Raw genomic sequence first — 16,661 nt, 5'->3', positions numbered from 1 at the left:
TTTTCTATTCCACGATTTGAAGTTAAGGAGATATTTCATGTTAAAAATTGACAAAAAAAGTTCAAATTTTGCTGAGTCAGCACAAAACACTTTGTTGAAAACACAAAAATTAATTTCCTTAAATCGGTCAAAAGTTTTAATTTCTTTTATGACGTCCTACTAACACATTTTTTTTAATTTGGAAATTTGAAATGTCTAAGTTGGTCCACATTTTCAATGCCTTAATTTTTTTTTCGTTACACATATTGTTTTCTCAAAAATTCATCGCTTAAAAAGAGCTGTCACGATTTTACACCGTATCAAATTCATCAAAAATACTAAGTGCCTCGGGAACGAGGTTGTTGGAATGGATATCGCTAAATCTATCTTAAGTCAGTCATTGTATTACAAAAAACAGATAACTTTTCTCGTGTTTTTTTAGATGAGGCCCTACTTAAATTGCATCCTCCAGCAACAAGTGGCCCCAATTTGGGAAAAAGTGTATCATCTAACTTAAAGTTTTAAGAATACCTTAAAATGAGTACAGATGTAAAGAGAAGCCTGATCTTGTCATACTGCCTGACTCCCCCACATTATTGCGTTATTACCTTGCAGTTTCTTCAAAATGTTGAGAATTTTTCTTTGCTACTGGCGTTTTCAACAAACAATATGGGTGTTATCCTAAGCAACCTGTTTTTGATAAGTTTTGTGTACATAATAGATTTTTTGTTCTCCTGTTCCTGTGTCATGATTTTACATGCTTAACACGAATTCTCTGATACAAAGTCAACAACAACATAAGTTGTCAAGCATTACCAATTTTCCACAAAGGTCCATCAACCTCGTCGCCAGGGTCTGTAAGGTTTTGTTATATTTGGTTGTTCAGATTCCGTTTAAATATAAAAAACCTGGGGACGAGGTTGAAATGTCATTGAGTTTATCCGTAAATTGAAGTGAGAATAAATAAGAAATGCAAACAAAAAAAAAGAACTGAAAAAAAAAGTTAATTCTCAAGTAAATATAAAGAAGAAATGGAGACATAATATTTACTGTTCGCGTAACATAGACATTTTGTTCACGAATTTTTGGGAATTTTAATGTTCGGTCACCTATGCCTGTAAAAATCAGCGTAGCGCAAATTATACTGTTAAGCATTGCATTAAGAAGGATTGTTTTTTCCGACAAATTGTTCTGTAAAAATTACAGATAAAAGTTCTATGTACACAATCATAGATGTTCACAGTTTGACATTAGGAAAAATGAAACTTGATTATAGATACTTTCAATTCGTGAAATATTAAAAAACAGAAGAATGAAAAAATGTTTAAATTGAGAAAGCTCTTTCTGAACACAACACTTTAATGGACAATCTTTTTTTAAATTTTTAACCAAACTCTGTTGAAAGACACATACAGACTCAATTAAAAAATTATGTTTTTTTAAAAAAAATGTATATCAAAGTTAATTTCGCGGGAAAAAAATGATTGTAAATATTATTTAACGACTTATCAGCCAACACAAGGGGAAGTAAATGGTGGTAGAGCATTTTAGCGCCCCTCCCCCCTCCCCTCCAGGCCTAAACTTGCCTCTCCCCATACCCCCTTTCATAAATCAAAAGGTAAGGTATTTTATTTTTGGGAATGTTAAATTTACAAAGATTTCACGAAGTCTTCTTTTCGCAAAATTCGCAATTTAAAATTCACAAAATTAAAATGTTTTTAAGATATTCCTTGTACTATGCTATTTATTGTACACTTTCTTACAAAAAACAGGAAATTTGGCTGTATTTTTTTCTCTTGTTTAGCCTGTAATGTTCTTATTTTGTTCTTTTTTTAGGCATTTTTTCATTCTACAGTACATTACAGATCTAACATGTTTTTCAAACTTGAAACAGTTGATTCTGCACAAACTCTCGTACTGAGAGATATACCCAAAGTTTTTTTAAGAGAAAAAGAAAATCGATTAAATTTTAGCTTTGCAATTCTTTATATTTTGTTCTTATCTTTCAGTCGCATTATTTAGCCTCCTTGTTTTTATAAAATTCTTTGGCTAACAAAAAATGTATTTTTCTAATAATTTTTGAATAAAACAATAACAATTACGCCAATGTCTATCTACAATTCATATAAAGAAAATATTCTCTACAATACATTTAAAAAAGATTTTCTACAATTCATATAAAAAAAATATTTTCATCATGTACATACAGTTTTTATCTTGACAAAAAAAAATTATGACCAACCAAATTTACACATAACTAACGAGTAAAGATTCCTTACTAAACCATAAAACCTGATATATTTGTCACAAAGATATGAAAAAGTAAAACGATTGACAGCCTGTCATTCTAAATCGACAACATATGGTATAATCATAAACTTTACTGCATTTAATATCTTTTTTTGGCTGTACCTTTTTAAACCCTTATTCATAGCAGATTAATTTCGGCGCAGCAATAATTAAGGTATAATACAAAGTTAGCATCTTTTTTCAAATGCTCGCTCAAATTGAACCTTTACTTAATTTGAAAATTGTACTTAAGGTCTCCCTCTTTCTAGCAACAATTTTAATGTGAATATGGTCTTTTCAATGCAATTAACTTACTTAATCATATTAAAATTAATCTGCATAATTAAGGTTAATCTGCATAATTAACATTGACAATCTCCAGATTTTAAGACTAGCTACACACACTGTCTTAATATGTAATCTGCCTTAATGACATAAATACAAAACGTTTTTTTGAAAATAAATGCTCAAATAAACACCCCCTCAAAAAGTTGAACAATTAGATAAATTCTCTTGTCATTTTATTGAAGCATTTATTATTTATGGTTTTTAAAAAACTTTTATTTTTGTGAATGATTATACATATGTAATTTTATGTCCAGCACAGTCTCAATGTTGGATTTTACTTATAAAGAATATAAAAGCTTTTTTTTGTATTTAATACCAGTTATGTCAACATAAGTCTAGACGAGAATGACATAAAATAGAATGTTATTGACAATAAAGATTGCATTAACTTTCAGTGATGACTTTATAAAAAATTGATTGCAAAATCTTTTTTTTACATTAAAATTATATGCATACTAAAACACAAAAACAAAACCTTTAGTCTTTTACTTCATAATACAAATTTCGAAAGATTCGGACATGAATTAATATAGACTATATCTATATTTTACTTCATGTCTTTGCTATAATTAATAAAACGCACATACATTGAATGGAAATGACTTTTTATATTTTGAGTCTATGGAATATAAATATAAAAACAAGAGTGATAAAAAATCACAAAAACAAAACACTCAAAAAGTATTTATTTTATATATATATATACAATTCAATGATATTCAAAGAAAAAAAACATCAGTTAGAAAAATTAAATTTATACTCTTTGGTGCATGTTAATTTATATATGTTATCTAGCATAAATTAAAGATCTAAAGTTTCTCCACATTGTTTGAAAAGCATAGCGGAAATTTCTATTCATCACCGCATAAATAATTGGATTAATCACACTGTTCAAACATGCCAACATAATTCCAAGAGTCAAAAACTGAAATGACGTAGGCGCAACACCAAGGCCGTACATTGCAGAGGCAATAATAAAGGGAGTCCAACATAAGAAAAACGCCATAACTACAATAAGTAACATTTTGGTGACTCTGGCCTCTTTGAAAAACCTACGAATAACAGTGCCTTTTTTCTTGCGTCGCATAACAGGACTTGTAGTAACAACGTTATGATTATCTTTAATACTAACAGACTTGTATTTTCTTGAGCTGCCATTTTTATTGTTGACATCTTCCTCGACAGGTTTAATCTGAAGAGATTCAACTTTACTATTTATGATAGTTGCTTTATCTTCTGGTTTTTCATTGTTATTTTTCTGAGTAAATTCTGCTAATATTTTTTTCTCCTTATGACTAAAATCTTTTTTCACTGAATATTCTTGCGTAGAAGCAATGGAATCAGCATCCGATGTAAAAGAGGATTCGTTATAATCTTTACTTCCACCAGCACCAACATTGGATTGTGATTGATTCATAAGCCTTTCGTGTTTCTTCAAGAGAAAAAATATTCGCATGTACAAGCCACTTAAAACTATCAAAGGCAAAATGTAATCCAAACTGAGTAATATTACAGCATAAGAAAGATGCTTTTTACCATTCACTGTACAAAAGTTAGATCCTGGTATAAATTCACTCCAACCCAATAATGGTGGAGCAGATACAACTATGGAAAACAACCATATACATCCTATTATATAAAAAATCCTTTTCTTAGTGTAAATCTTTTTAATATTTCTTGCTTTTGCCACAGCAAAGTACCTGTTAACACTAATCATAGCAAGAGTCCATATTGACACAGTACATAACAAAGAGTTTAAGAAGCCACTTGCATTGCATAGAAAATCACCTAAAATCCATCCTTCTGCTAATGTTGTAACAAGAATCATTGGCATACCAGTTATACAAAATAACAGATCAGCAATAGCTAGATTAAAAACAAAATAGTTCGGCATTGATTTTAGCTTACTGAATGTTTTAATTGCATACAATACACTAACATTTCCAATAAATGCCACAATGATACACATGCATAGAAATGTTGATTTCAAAGCGATAATTGCAGTCGACTGGTCGGCTTCTTCAGTCATATTTGTTGTTTAGATTTCTCAAAATCAGAGAATAGATGGATGGGTGGCTAGCTAGGTTCCTTAGCAAGCTAAGTAACTGGATGACACATTAATACCATAGATTTGTCATAACTATTTCAGGACACAAGGAAACATCGTTATCACATAAAAGATATCCTTCTGTAGATTCTCTGTTCTGTATGTACAAAGGTTTTTATGATCATTGATCTCGTCGTCTTTTTAATTTGCACTCTGCCGTAAGTACTCTCCATCCTTTTTGATTATTTACAATTTTCCCTTATATGACTATGTGATACCTTTATATGGTAAAAAATCCCAGAGAATAAAGCCTGGTTCACATCTATGAAGCAGAAGCAGAAGTAGATGCAGACGCAGAAGCTGACGTAAGCGCAGTGTGAACATGTGTGAAGTAAGTGAAGTAAGGATGAATTATGAAGCATACGTTAAAGCAAAAACATCAAAACTTTTTGATATCTTGCTTTACTTTCTGCTTCATCATTTTACTTCACACCTACTTCATGATTTTGGTAATGTGACCATAAGAAGTAACGCAAACAAGACTTTTTTAACATGAAACAAGAGAGAAATCAAAATTATATATTAACATATATAAAAACTTCTACTTTACTTCGCTTGTTGTGATATCTTTTACTACCATTACTTGTAGTAATGAAACATCAGTTCTTTTCGCTATTCAGATCATAACCTCGGTGTTGTTTTTACGTCCCTGTAAGTCGTCGCAATGTTATGGATCCCTAAAAATCTACCAAGATCAGCACGCTTGAAGCGCGGCTGCGAGTGCTCGTCATACAAGGTTTCGATCGCTCCAGCAGGCACGGCGTTGCACAGCTCAAGTTGAGAAGACATCTTTCTTATACACGCCAAGGCTCAACCACAGTTTTTTTGTGATTCACAAAATGTCACAAAATTACGAGGTCCAATAACGAACACCAAGCTGAGGAAGCCATGGATATTTTTTGTATGGCTCTTGCCCGTCAGGACGGAGCCGCAGGCGATCAATATCCCGAGTCGTGTTTACCACTTTGCTGTCATCGTCACCATTCACTGCATCTATCAGTCTGTCATGGGCTCTCAAAAGAGCTTGATACACAGCTTTAATTACGCTCTCATAATCCATCTTTTCTCTCTCATCATCCATCTTTTCTTACATATCAAGAGTCTAACCAACAATCTTGTAACTTCTAGGATGCTCCAGTCTTACGTACAAGCAAGCGTGCTTGGACTTTTCCAGCTGAGCCTTGATGTTTTCCCAGTCGCTGATCATGTTTGTTTTCTCGTCGACGAGTTTCATGTGTGATCGTTCGTGGGGGTACCACATGAACAACTGTTTCTTCTGTCGTCTGAGGTTTTTCGGCAAGGCGGTATACGACTGCGTTAGTAGCCAGAGACTGTGTTTGCGATGTCTACCACTGACGGCAAGCTTAAGCAAGGGCTGTCGCTTTTTATCCAGACTCTCGTCGGCTATCATATCGTCAACGATGAACAGCGTCGCTTCCTTCGCCAGCTTCGACGACAGTTCTTTGATCCACTCGAATAGCTGCTCCTTGGGGTCTATCAGAGTCACGTAGTCATCTTTCCACAGCGAGGATCTCTCGAGATAGGTCTTGTTCCAGCGGATTGTAGGACATAGAATGACAATGTTGTCAAAATGCTGCCTATACTCGTTCTCAAGCAAATCCAGGACACGCTGCGTCTTGCCACAACTTGTCGGTCCAGTAAAGATTGCCGTATGCGGGTCTTTGACAATTTTTAGAGTCATATTTATTCTGAGTTAGACAGTTACTTCGGAGGCATCATGGAACGCTTATACCACCCTTGTTTTATCGCGTAATCGTCGAATAATATCGCTCCTGTCATATATCCAGCGAGCTTCAAGCCGTCCTCCATGTCCATCTTGGCCCCCGGTCTAGAAACTCCCAGAGCCTTTTCCGCGCCTAGCGCCAAGACAATAGTATAGGATACTAGTCTGACAGATTCCCACAAGAAATCGACGACTTCTTTCTGATACTCTTTGCTGCTCATTTATTATAGGTTTATCGCATCTTGAAAATGTCAATTTGGGGTTTTGAAGGCTCTCACGTGTGCTGCTGAGACGCACGTACTCCTGCGGAGATGGTTTCAGCAGGCTTCTTGGAACTATGTTCCGCGCTGCCACGTATGTAATAGACTGCCACGCAAGCGGTAAGTACGGCAGCGAGACCTCCAGCGACATAGAGATATGCACTGAACTTGTGAGGACTTGCGACAAGTTCCTGACCCTCTTGTGAAGTACTTTTGCCTAAGTTCTTCTGTAAGTCAGCCTTGTTCTTGCGATTCCATTCAGCAAGTCTCTTGCCAGCAGCAACACGACCCTCATTCTTCTTGGTTATGCCTTGGTTGGATTCGCTCATTTATTTAGATTTGCCCCTTGGAAAAATAGTAGACGAAAAGAGGTTTTTATCCGAGGTGTTCAGATTGGGGGTAGAGGTGACTGTCGATAAAATTTTGTAAAGGGCTTTTCAAAATTTCCTTGTAGTGACGAATCAGTGAATTTTCGACTTTTCTAGTAGAGCCAAGTTTTGCTCAAAATTATCCCATACCTTCACCAAGGACCTACAGACCATCGTGTAAAATAACGATGGTCTCTCTTCAAACCTTATAACAGCCTGAAGGTAATGGCGCCTGCCGCGTTTGTGGAACGAGCTAAGCAAAACCGGAAAGAGACTCATTCCACCCTCCACAAGTACGTAGGAAATAACGAGCCTACATAGCCTCCCGTTCCCATCTTCGAATGGATGGGTATTAATCAAGTCCATAAACAACCTCACCGCGTTCCATATCAGATCGTCAGTCTCTGTAGAGTAGTATCGATCCAGGGCGTCTATCACTAACCTTGGGATTGCAGAAACAGGGGCAAATTCGTGAAAACCAGCGAATGCCTTAGTCGTCCTGTATTTCCCTGTCAGCACGGGTTTGCCGCCCCTGTGTTTTTCCCCGCGCATCATGATTTCATGGATAGTTTGGATTTTGTCAGGTGTGAGACGTCCGCAGCACTGCATCCATTTTAGAGCGCGCATAAAGTTTATCATCTGCCTTTTGAAACTTTTCGTCTTTTCGTCAAGATGTGCGTCTTCAGGTCCTGCATCAGCTTCCAGACATCAGATGCTGAAAAGTTGGGGCCTACCTCCCCTTCGAATGTGTAGGTTCCGTACGCGAACAGGGCTTCCCACCCTTTTAGAAATTCCTCTACGTATGCGTGGTTTTTTCGCTTTCGCGAGAGTTCGGCTAGCCTTGCAGTTTTATTTAGAACATTTCGGTACTCGTCTTCGTCTACCATCCAATACTGCATTTTCAATTTTTCCATTTTGTTAAATATCTGACTGCTCCCCATCTTCTTCTTGCTGTTCATCATCTCGCTTTTTATCTGTCTTGGACACATGCTGGCAGGCATGGTTAAATGTATGAGCAACAACCAATATTGGCGCTAGAAATTTTCCAAAGGCAGAGTACACAAGTCCCCCCAAATCTGCCATGGAGTCCTTGATAATCGGGTCTTCCTCGATGTCTTTTTTCAGACCCTCCGCACTATCGAGTTGAACAACATTACCTATGGTCTTCGCGTACATGTCAATCGCATGTGGGGAGAGTGCCTTGGCGGTCTTTTCTCCTTTCTCGTGAATTTCATGTTGAACGAATTCCGCATACGCTTTTTCGATCACCTCATCTGATGCCTTGTCAGTAAAGCTTTCAGTACATTTCTTCGGCAAGAGATGTTGCTTGCCTTTGCGTATAGCATCCTTCAAGGCTTGACGTTTGTCGATAGGTTTTTCACGATGTTGAAAGGCTTCCGTGTCTGCAACATCACATATAGCTGTAATCTCACTCATCTTTATTAGAAGCGTTCTATAACGCAAAAAGCAGAGCACGATCAAGACGTACGGAAGGATTATTGCTACAGTGAGGCTTATGTCGTTCATCATTTTTATTTTTCAAAACAAAACCCTCGCAAGGGAACCCTTAAACTCCCTTTTTTTTGTTGCTTTTGTGAAGTGGTACTTCACAAAACTCTGGACAGGGAAACCTCACTATTCACAACATAAGAGGGGAGGTATGTACGCCGTCAGCGTGCACCTTTTGTTTATCATAGAACGCCGAGAGGCCTTGTTTTGTTCGTACGTAACCATCCCCTGGTTGCGCACCCGGAAACCTACGTTTTTCGCAGTGTCAATAAAGCCATTCAACGCGTTCTTATACCTCTCCCATGTCATAGCGTTCTGCTTCTTCGACATGCCTTTACAGGAGAATTTTGTGCCCTCTTTCCCTTCGACGAAATAGCACTTGGCTGTCGTGGCAATCATCCTAAACCCCATAAACTCAAGCTTAAACAGACCTCCTGTTCGACTCGAGTACTTATCAGTGACGAGCCAGTTTTTCACGTCTTTGTCGTACTCGTCAAGCAGTTCAGGGCGAACGACATCATAGGCATCACCTATCTCTTCAAGATCTTCAAGGTACGGCGATCTCATCGCTGCATCGACCTTCTCTTCATCTCTGGTAAACGTAGTATTAGCGTGCCTCGCTTGATCCTCGATCGTTTTCCCATAGAACGAGTTCCCTTTCTGTTTGGCTGTATCTCCCGCAATACGCTTGTCTGGGTCTTTATCGGCTTGTCGTCGTGCATCGGCAATTTCTTCTGGAAACCACGAAAACGGTTTACCTCGTTCATACTCGATGAACTGGTAAAATGCTGTCACCTTCAGGCCCTGGTCAAGGTACTCCTCGAGCAAGGTTGTGAGCAATAAGATCTTTTCAGCTTTCATCAACCCTAGGAGCTTACGTGTGCCTGGAATACGTTTGCGCCCTGTTGCTTTTAGGTACTCGTGCATGTGCTCGGGGATTTGATCGTCGGGTATCTCCTTGACCACAAATAGCGGAGCCATCTCGCTAAATTTGTCATACAGTTCCAGAGAGACCTCGATGTCGACCTCCGCATAACCAAAGAGGGATCCATTTTGCACCCCTTCTATCAACAGTCTGATGTTGTGCTCAGCCGTGGGTGGGTTGATCTTGATCAGCTTCTCCTTTCCACAAGGAAAGTAAAATATCAACGTACTCGGGTACAGCATGTTCGCGTCATATCCAAGAATGGTTTTGCACTTTTTACTGTTTCGGCCATAGATGTGAGATCTGATACCCGTCACGTCTCTCTCGTGGTACCTACAGAATACGATGGCAGGTCCTCCCACCATGCCCGTTTGAAGCAGTTCATACGCCTCATTCTTCGTGCACTCAGTGCAAGCTTTTTGCACCTTTTTGCACGCCTTGCAAGACCGTTGGTAGCAGTCTACCTTACACGTGTGCTTGCATGGTTCTCCTGGAGCGTAGAGCTCTAGCTTTGGGTTCAGTCGTAGAGACTTGTTCAAGACGTAGCGCATCGATACACCTGGAATGCTTACCGCGTCTTTTAAAATATCTATCTCGTCGTCGTAGTACTGCAGCCTTGTCTTGTCCACGGCTTCGATGAAAGGTTCCACGTCGGCTAGATTGTACTCGCGCAACCAGTCCATCATGGTGACGCAGCCTCGCTTGTAAAACTCTGCACGGAATGTTTCGTACTCATCAAGAGAGAGGGTGTTTTTACCAATAAGACTGCTATAAAAGTGTTCGTACGCCACGGGTCCGACGTGGGTTAGCTTGTCATAGCTCGTCAGCCACTCGTATGGGAACACCAGCTTTTCGAGCTTGCAATCCAGAGACTTGCACCATCGGTCGTAGCTCAGACCAGGAGCTATAAAATTTTTGATATCGAGAAATTTGAACCTCGAGGTCGTGAGGAACATGTAGTCGTTGTCTTTCTTCGCCACGTTGATCTTTTCGCTATCGTCCCTGACAATTTGATCGACAAAGTACCGCTTGATCATGTTCAGGTCATACTTGCCACTGTTGGAGCCGATCACGGTCACTTGGTTTACCCACTCGTTCCATGCCTTCTGAGTCTTGTCTGGAAGCATGTCAAAATCATCGGGTCTCGGGTACATTCTCTCCACATCTTTCACGATGATGGCGTGTCTCTTTTCGAGCTGCTCAACAAATCGTTCAACCAAGATCTTGGGATCATCGTGCTCCAGGAACGTTGGATCCCAGTTCAGACTATCGTGAATGGCGACGCTGGCCGGTACATGCTCCGAGATGTATGTTAGATCGGATGTTTGCCGCTGATTCAGGGGGAGCATGAGGGCCTCGAAATCAAACACGATGTAGTGAGGGTAGGGTCGAAATTTTTTCTTGAAGTATCTCTTGGCTTTGGGTGGGCCCTCACACTCCCACACTGTCACGAGGTTGTAGTCAAGTTTTCGGATGCCTTCCTCCTTAGACTTGGTGGCCGTATATCGATATTTATTCGTGTTTGTTCCTTGGCAGGGGCATCCGTGCCACTTGCAGCCGTGGTACTCATAGACTGTCCTAGTCTGAGGTTCATAACCGTCTACAAGGTAGACCTCATTTTCTTTCTCCCCGTAGCGAATCACGCGTTCTCCTCCATGCCCACAGAGTACGTGATGGATGTGTCTTCCAGTTTCCCTCGACATGTGATCGAGCCATTTACAGGCGTCATAGCTGAAGCCCTCACCGTAAAAGACCTTCTCTGACTTGCTAGGCATGCGCTTGACCTTCTCGCCCTTGCAGATGATAGTCGGCTTTTTTCCCTCGCACTCGTTCTTTTTGTGCCTTGTTAGGTTTTCAGCTCTGGTGAATCGCTGTTTGCAGGCTTCGCATTCCCAGTGTTGCGTTAAAACATCTATCTTTTTAATGTAGAAACAGTGCCCATCCAGCATACCGAGGTTGATCGTGTCTAAATCTTTTTTGTTTTGATTCTGCCCGTACACGAGTCTCCATGGCGCTTTCTCAGAGTTGGTCTTGGGTTCAAAGACCCTGATGTTAATCTTGAAACGCTTCGCTATCCCCTCAAAGTCAACGAGCTTCGTAGCACGTACTTCTTCCCTCTTTAGTTTGGGATTGTCGTAGTACTCGCGTGCTAGTGCGAGAGCTGGCCGAGTAATGTACTTTTCTTTTTGCTTCTTATCTTCACGTGAGTGTACGACCAGGCATCTCCAGATACACAAATTGTCGGTTCTTTCATCCTCCTTGTCAAAGCTGTAGATGCACCTTTTCCCCCGCAACCAGTCTGGTAAAGGTCCACAACCTAACAAGGGCTCCCTCGTAGAGATGATCTTGATCTGCACATGCTGGAAGACTATTTTCCCTTCGTACGATCCCAGGGTCTCGATTGTTCTTTCTGGTGGTAAGTACGCCTTCCCCCAAAACTCATGATCTCCTAGATCTAATCGCTGCATTTCGCATTTTTCGATAAAGACTTCGATGTCAGCTAGGCTCGTAAGCGATCCTTCGCTTCCCTTGCTCTTGTGATACGGAGCCGTGCCACCTCCTGCTTCGTAGATGGTGCAAGCAAAACTGTAGACTACCTTGACTCTCATGTCTATGTAGGGCGTAATTTTACGCATGATGACCTCCGCCAGTGGCTGATTAAGGTTCTTGTTGAATCGCCATGTCTTGACGCGATTTCCGTCTTCCAACATCTGTGTGTCATTTTCATCAAAAATGTGCTGAATGTCTTCGACGCCTTCGGATCCGTTTTTCTCTTGTGGGAACATGTGCTTGATGTCTTCGACTCCGCTGTATTCGTCTTGTATGTCTCCAGCATCGTAAAAGTCCTCTCGCGCTTCAGTTTCGATTTTGTCGTGCAGCGTCGTTCTTCCAGCAATTTGTTCCCTTGCTCTGTTATAATAAGAAGTAACAGTGTCTCGTACACTCTTCAGGCGATCGGCAAGAGCGTCGCGAGTTGCTGCTACTGGCGTTGAGACAGCGCTATATAATTTACTAATTGCATTCTTGAACCAACTCATTTCTCTTTATTATAAGTAGATTCAGACTTTAACTAACATCGGTCGCAATTTGAGTAGGGAATTTCCCTATTCAAACAGATTTGCGCATGCGCGTTTGTCAGCAGTTTTGTCGAGTGCCGTCATGATGTCACGTGACTTTGTTTACTCATTTGAGGCATGATGAAATCTGTGACTTGTTTACTCATTTGAGGCATAATGAAATCTGTGACGTCACAGATTTTTTTAGGGGTCTAAAAGCAGCGTTTTTTAATAGGGGTTTGACCGTCGAAAACCTAAAACCTGATTATATTACCTCCCTACTCTAGCTCTTCCGAAACGTTGATAAATTGAAACGTGCTCGAAACATAAACTCAACATATAAAGTCTATTTTCAGAAAAAGTCTTTAGATAGAATAACACCCAAAAAATTTTCACGCGAATTGGATTGAGAAATTATTTGTAACTATTTACTCTCTCACTGCAGTAGAGGTTTTCTTCTAATAAGAACAAATCAATATTGTTGATATTTATTTCCAATATTTATATTTTTCTGTTCTCTTATTTTTAGGTTCAGTTATTGGCACTCACTTTCATCGCCAGGCCTTAGCTGCATTGAATTATATAGCTGACACTGTTGCATTAATATCAGGATTTTCTATCGTAGAGATGGACACTGTGACTATAGTACTGTCAATTAGTGTCATTGTTGGTGGATTTTTATTTTATGGATGCATCACATACTTCGGAGGTTTACTGATGGAGTCTGTTATAAGAAAAAAGAAAATATATGAACAGAAAAGATATAATAGCTTTGATTGATAGGTATTTAATGTATAGATATAATTTTTAAAATTTTATAACATTTAGGTAATAATGTTTTTTAAATATTTTTTGGTGTTGTTTTTGATAAAAACCTTGGCACCTTCAAGCTAGTCAAATTTCTCGCATATGGTAAAATTAAATTTTTTTAAGTCCAATACCCATTTTAGTACCGGCTTGAACGCTAAAGACAAAATTCTCCTATTTTTCAAAATTCTGTTCTGGCGTTTCCCGTCAAATGTTAAGAAATAACATCCCTCAGCTTAAAATAAACATACTTGAATATATACAATAAAAACAAAATGGGATAACTGTGTAAAATTCTTTCACTTTTCAACTGAATATGTACAAAAAGTAGAAGCAAAAGGAGAAGTTTTACATAACAAAAAGTAAAAATATGTAAAACTTCAGTATTTTTTTACCTGGGCGCTTATAAAAATATTTTTTTTTACCATGGAAAATTACTTAAAATAGAAGGGGATCTACCACTTCTATTTTAAGCTAAATCAAATCTTTCTTAACTTTATCCCATACTGCAAACGAATGTTGTTATATATAAAGCATATGTCTTTATAAACCTGGAAGTAATATTTAGGAAATTGTCAGTTTTTAAGCTTTTTCTTAAAATGGGCAAACAGCATCACTTGGCCAACGCTGTGCAGGCAATAAGCTGCAAAAATCAGCAGGGTTGTAGGCCGAGTAACCAACGTTAGCTGCACTTTCTGCAATGCTTGCGTTATGAAACAACTTGATCCACAACCCGAAAAAGGTGCGAAAAATCGAGAATCCGTACGTGCTAAATTTAGCACAAATACGCACACTTAGATCTATTGAAATAAAGTAAGATCCTAAATCATACGTCTGCTGTTCAGAGTGCATGTCCGTTGAGTAGGAACGGCATTCTTAATTGCTTGTGGTTGCGATTTTTAAAATTCCCGCCCTTATTTCAACTATATTATGTCTAGAGTGTAATTCCACTTCATATTACTGCTGTTTAAGGCACTGTTTGCGAACATGCAAGTAGCCCTTTCCGTCATTAGTAGATGGTAGATGACAACAAGAATTATCTTCAAAGTTGATAGGTTTTCAATGTCCCAAGATAGCTGGTAGTATTAAGGGATTTGTAATAGCTATTCAGTGGCAGACAACGAGTTGAGATAGAAGAAACTGAAGAAGTGAGTTTTTATATTTTTATACAAAAGATATGGTAGTTTTTTTGTTTCAGACCATCAAGATTTATCTTTCCTCCTCTTTACCCATTATGATATTATGAGAATAGGATGCATATCTTAGGCGGTTGTCTCTAGTTCAGCAGTTGTAGCGGTTTTACGCCTTTTGTCGCTCAAATGGGAACTTTAAATCCGCAAGGACCCCTTCGCAGGACCCTCATTGATAACAGTTCTATTAATAACTGAAGAGGCTTTCCTGGGTAAATAATGGTAATAATAGTAATAATAGTAATAATAATAATAATAATAATAATAACAATAACAATAACAATAACAATAACAATAACAATAACAATAACAATAACAATAACAATAACAATAACAATAACAATAACAATAACAATAACAATAACAATAACAATAACAATAACAATAACAATAACAATAACAATAACAATAACAATAACAATAACAATAACAATAACAATAACAATAACAATAACAATAACAATAACAATAACAATAACAATAACAATAACAATAACAATAACAATAACAATAACAATAACAATAACAATAACAATAACAATAACAATAACAATAACAATAACAATGACAATGACAATGACAATGACAATAACAATAACAATAACAATAACAATAACAATAACAATAACAATAACAATAACAATAACAATAACAATAACAATAACAATAACAATAACAATAACAATAACAATAACAATAACAATAACAATAACAATAACAATAACAATAACAATAACAATAACAATAACAATAACAATAACAATAACAATAACAATAACAATAACAATAACAATAACAATAACAATAACAATAACAATAACAATAACAATAATAATAATAATAACTCTGAGAACGAGAATGTCATTAATGTAATTGCAGGATAAAAAAAATATTTTTAAACTTTCGTTCGGAATTTTTTAAATTAGGTGAATTTTTCTATACTTTCTTGGATTGGCTTTGTGGTCCTCGTTCGCGCGTAATAAATCAATCACAAGCTCTGATTCTTATGAATAACCAGTCATCAATTTTGTTGCGGTTTCCACATGCTGATGTGGGAAGTTGAAACGGTCTCAGCTAGAGATACAAAACTTCCCCTGGTAGAAAAAATTCCCCTGTTTGTAAACAAATAACCACATAATATTATATTTAATGTATTGTTATTTAATAGTCAAGTGAACTAAATAAAACACGTGATATAATAGTTATGTATTATTCCTATCTTCAGATGGGGTCTAAAAATACATCTCTTAAAAGTCACCCTTAAAGGTTTTAATTATGTAGTGTTGTTTAAAATTGTATACTGTGCTGGTCCGTTACTCTCCTGATTTCCAGTTAGATTCATGAAAGTATAGCTTTTTTTACAATAGGGGGACTTGAGAATGTAAGTAAGTAAGTAAGTAACGGGAAGTTTTTAACGTCCTTGGGGATTCCATCCTAACGGCTGGCTCTTCCTTCCCTCTCACTGAAACCTTATGATTACAAGCTGAATGCGCTACCACTACACCATTTCCTCCGTAGTCACGGAAGTGTAAGAGTGATACTAAAAATTAACAAACAATTTACTTAACAGCAATTTACAATTTTGTGGTCATAGCTCAACGCGCGTTTAAGAACCACTGCCAAAACACAGGTAAATAAAGAGGCGGCCGGTTTCCTTGCGATAGCTTGAATGTTGGCTGTTATGGAGATATACGCTGCATTATTTTTATTCTTTCTTGTTGGTATATTTAGTTTGGAGTACAAGGTGATACGCACCATGAATTCAGATGAAAAAGTAATCTTTACATCTAATAATACTGAAATTTGTGGACAATATGGATTGTGGAGTACTGGCAATACGTGGAATAAAGTACATTGTAAATGCTTATCAAAGAAATTATTTTATAGCATCCATAGTGAACGCCCTGCTTGCCGTGATCCCACTGGTCGTACTTTAGGTAATACATCATTTAGACGCTAAAATTTATCGTTTTAAAAAGGAAATATTCGTAAGTGGGCTTTGATGAAAATTGCTACGGATTGTGCAGAGGAACAGAGGGAGAGGATTACGAGTGGTGGTAGGAGGGTCACAAGTTCCAT

At 37.8% G+C, this 16,661-nt stretch overlaps 2 protein-coding genes across 2 annotated transcripts; both read right to left on the bottom strand.

Moving 5' to 3' along the window:
- Window positions 1-2,088: 2,088 nt before the first annotated feature.
- LOC130647651 (octopamine receptor-like) lies at window positions 2,089-4,939 on the bottom strand. The gene has a single exon (XM_057453593.1). It carries the CDS (start codon window positions 4,643-4,645, stop codon window positions 3,404-3,406), a length of 1,242 nt encoding a protein of 413 aa, XP_057309576.1. The 5' UTR covers window positions 4,646-4,939; the 3' UTR covers window positions 2,089-3,403.
- A 2,249-nt stretch (window positions 4,940-7,188) lies between these two features.
- LOC130648193 (protein adenylyltransferase fic-1-like) lies at window positions 7,189-7,704 on the bottom strand. Its single transcript, XM_057454232.1, has one exon. It carries the CDS (start codon window positions 7,702-7,704, stop codon window positions 7,189-7,191), a length of 516 nt encoding a protein of 171 aa, XP_057310215.1.
- Window positions 7,705-16,661: the final 8,957 nt, after the last annotated feature.

Source organism: Hydractinia symbiolongicarpus, chromosome 6 (assembly GCF_029227915.1).
Source record: "Hydractinia symbiolongicarpus strain clone_291-10 chromosome 6, HSymV2.1, whole genome shotgun sequence".
Classification (NCBI taxonomy): domain Eukaryota; kingdom Metazoa; phylum Cnidaria; class Hydrozoa; order Anthoathecata; family Hydractiniidae; genus Hydractinia; species Hydractinia symbiolongicarpus.
The sequence above is the reverse complement of the archived record's forward strand: the minus strand, read 5'-3'. Positions and strand labels throughout refer to the sequence as shown.

Bases quoted from the DNA above. Each gene is read 5' to 3' on its own strand.
- LOC130647651 (XM_057453593.1), bottom strand. From the start codon at position 4,645: ATGACTGAAGAAGCCGACCAGTCGACTGCAATTATCGCTTTGAAATCA.
- LOC130648193 (XM_057454232.1), bottom strand. From the start codon at position 7,704: ATGCAGTGCTGCGGACGTCTCACACCTGACAAAATCCAAACTATCCAT.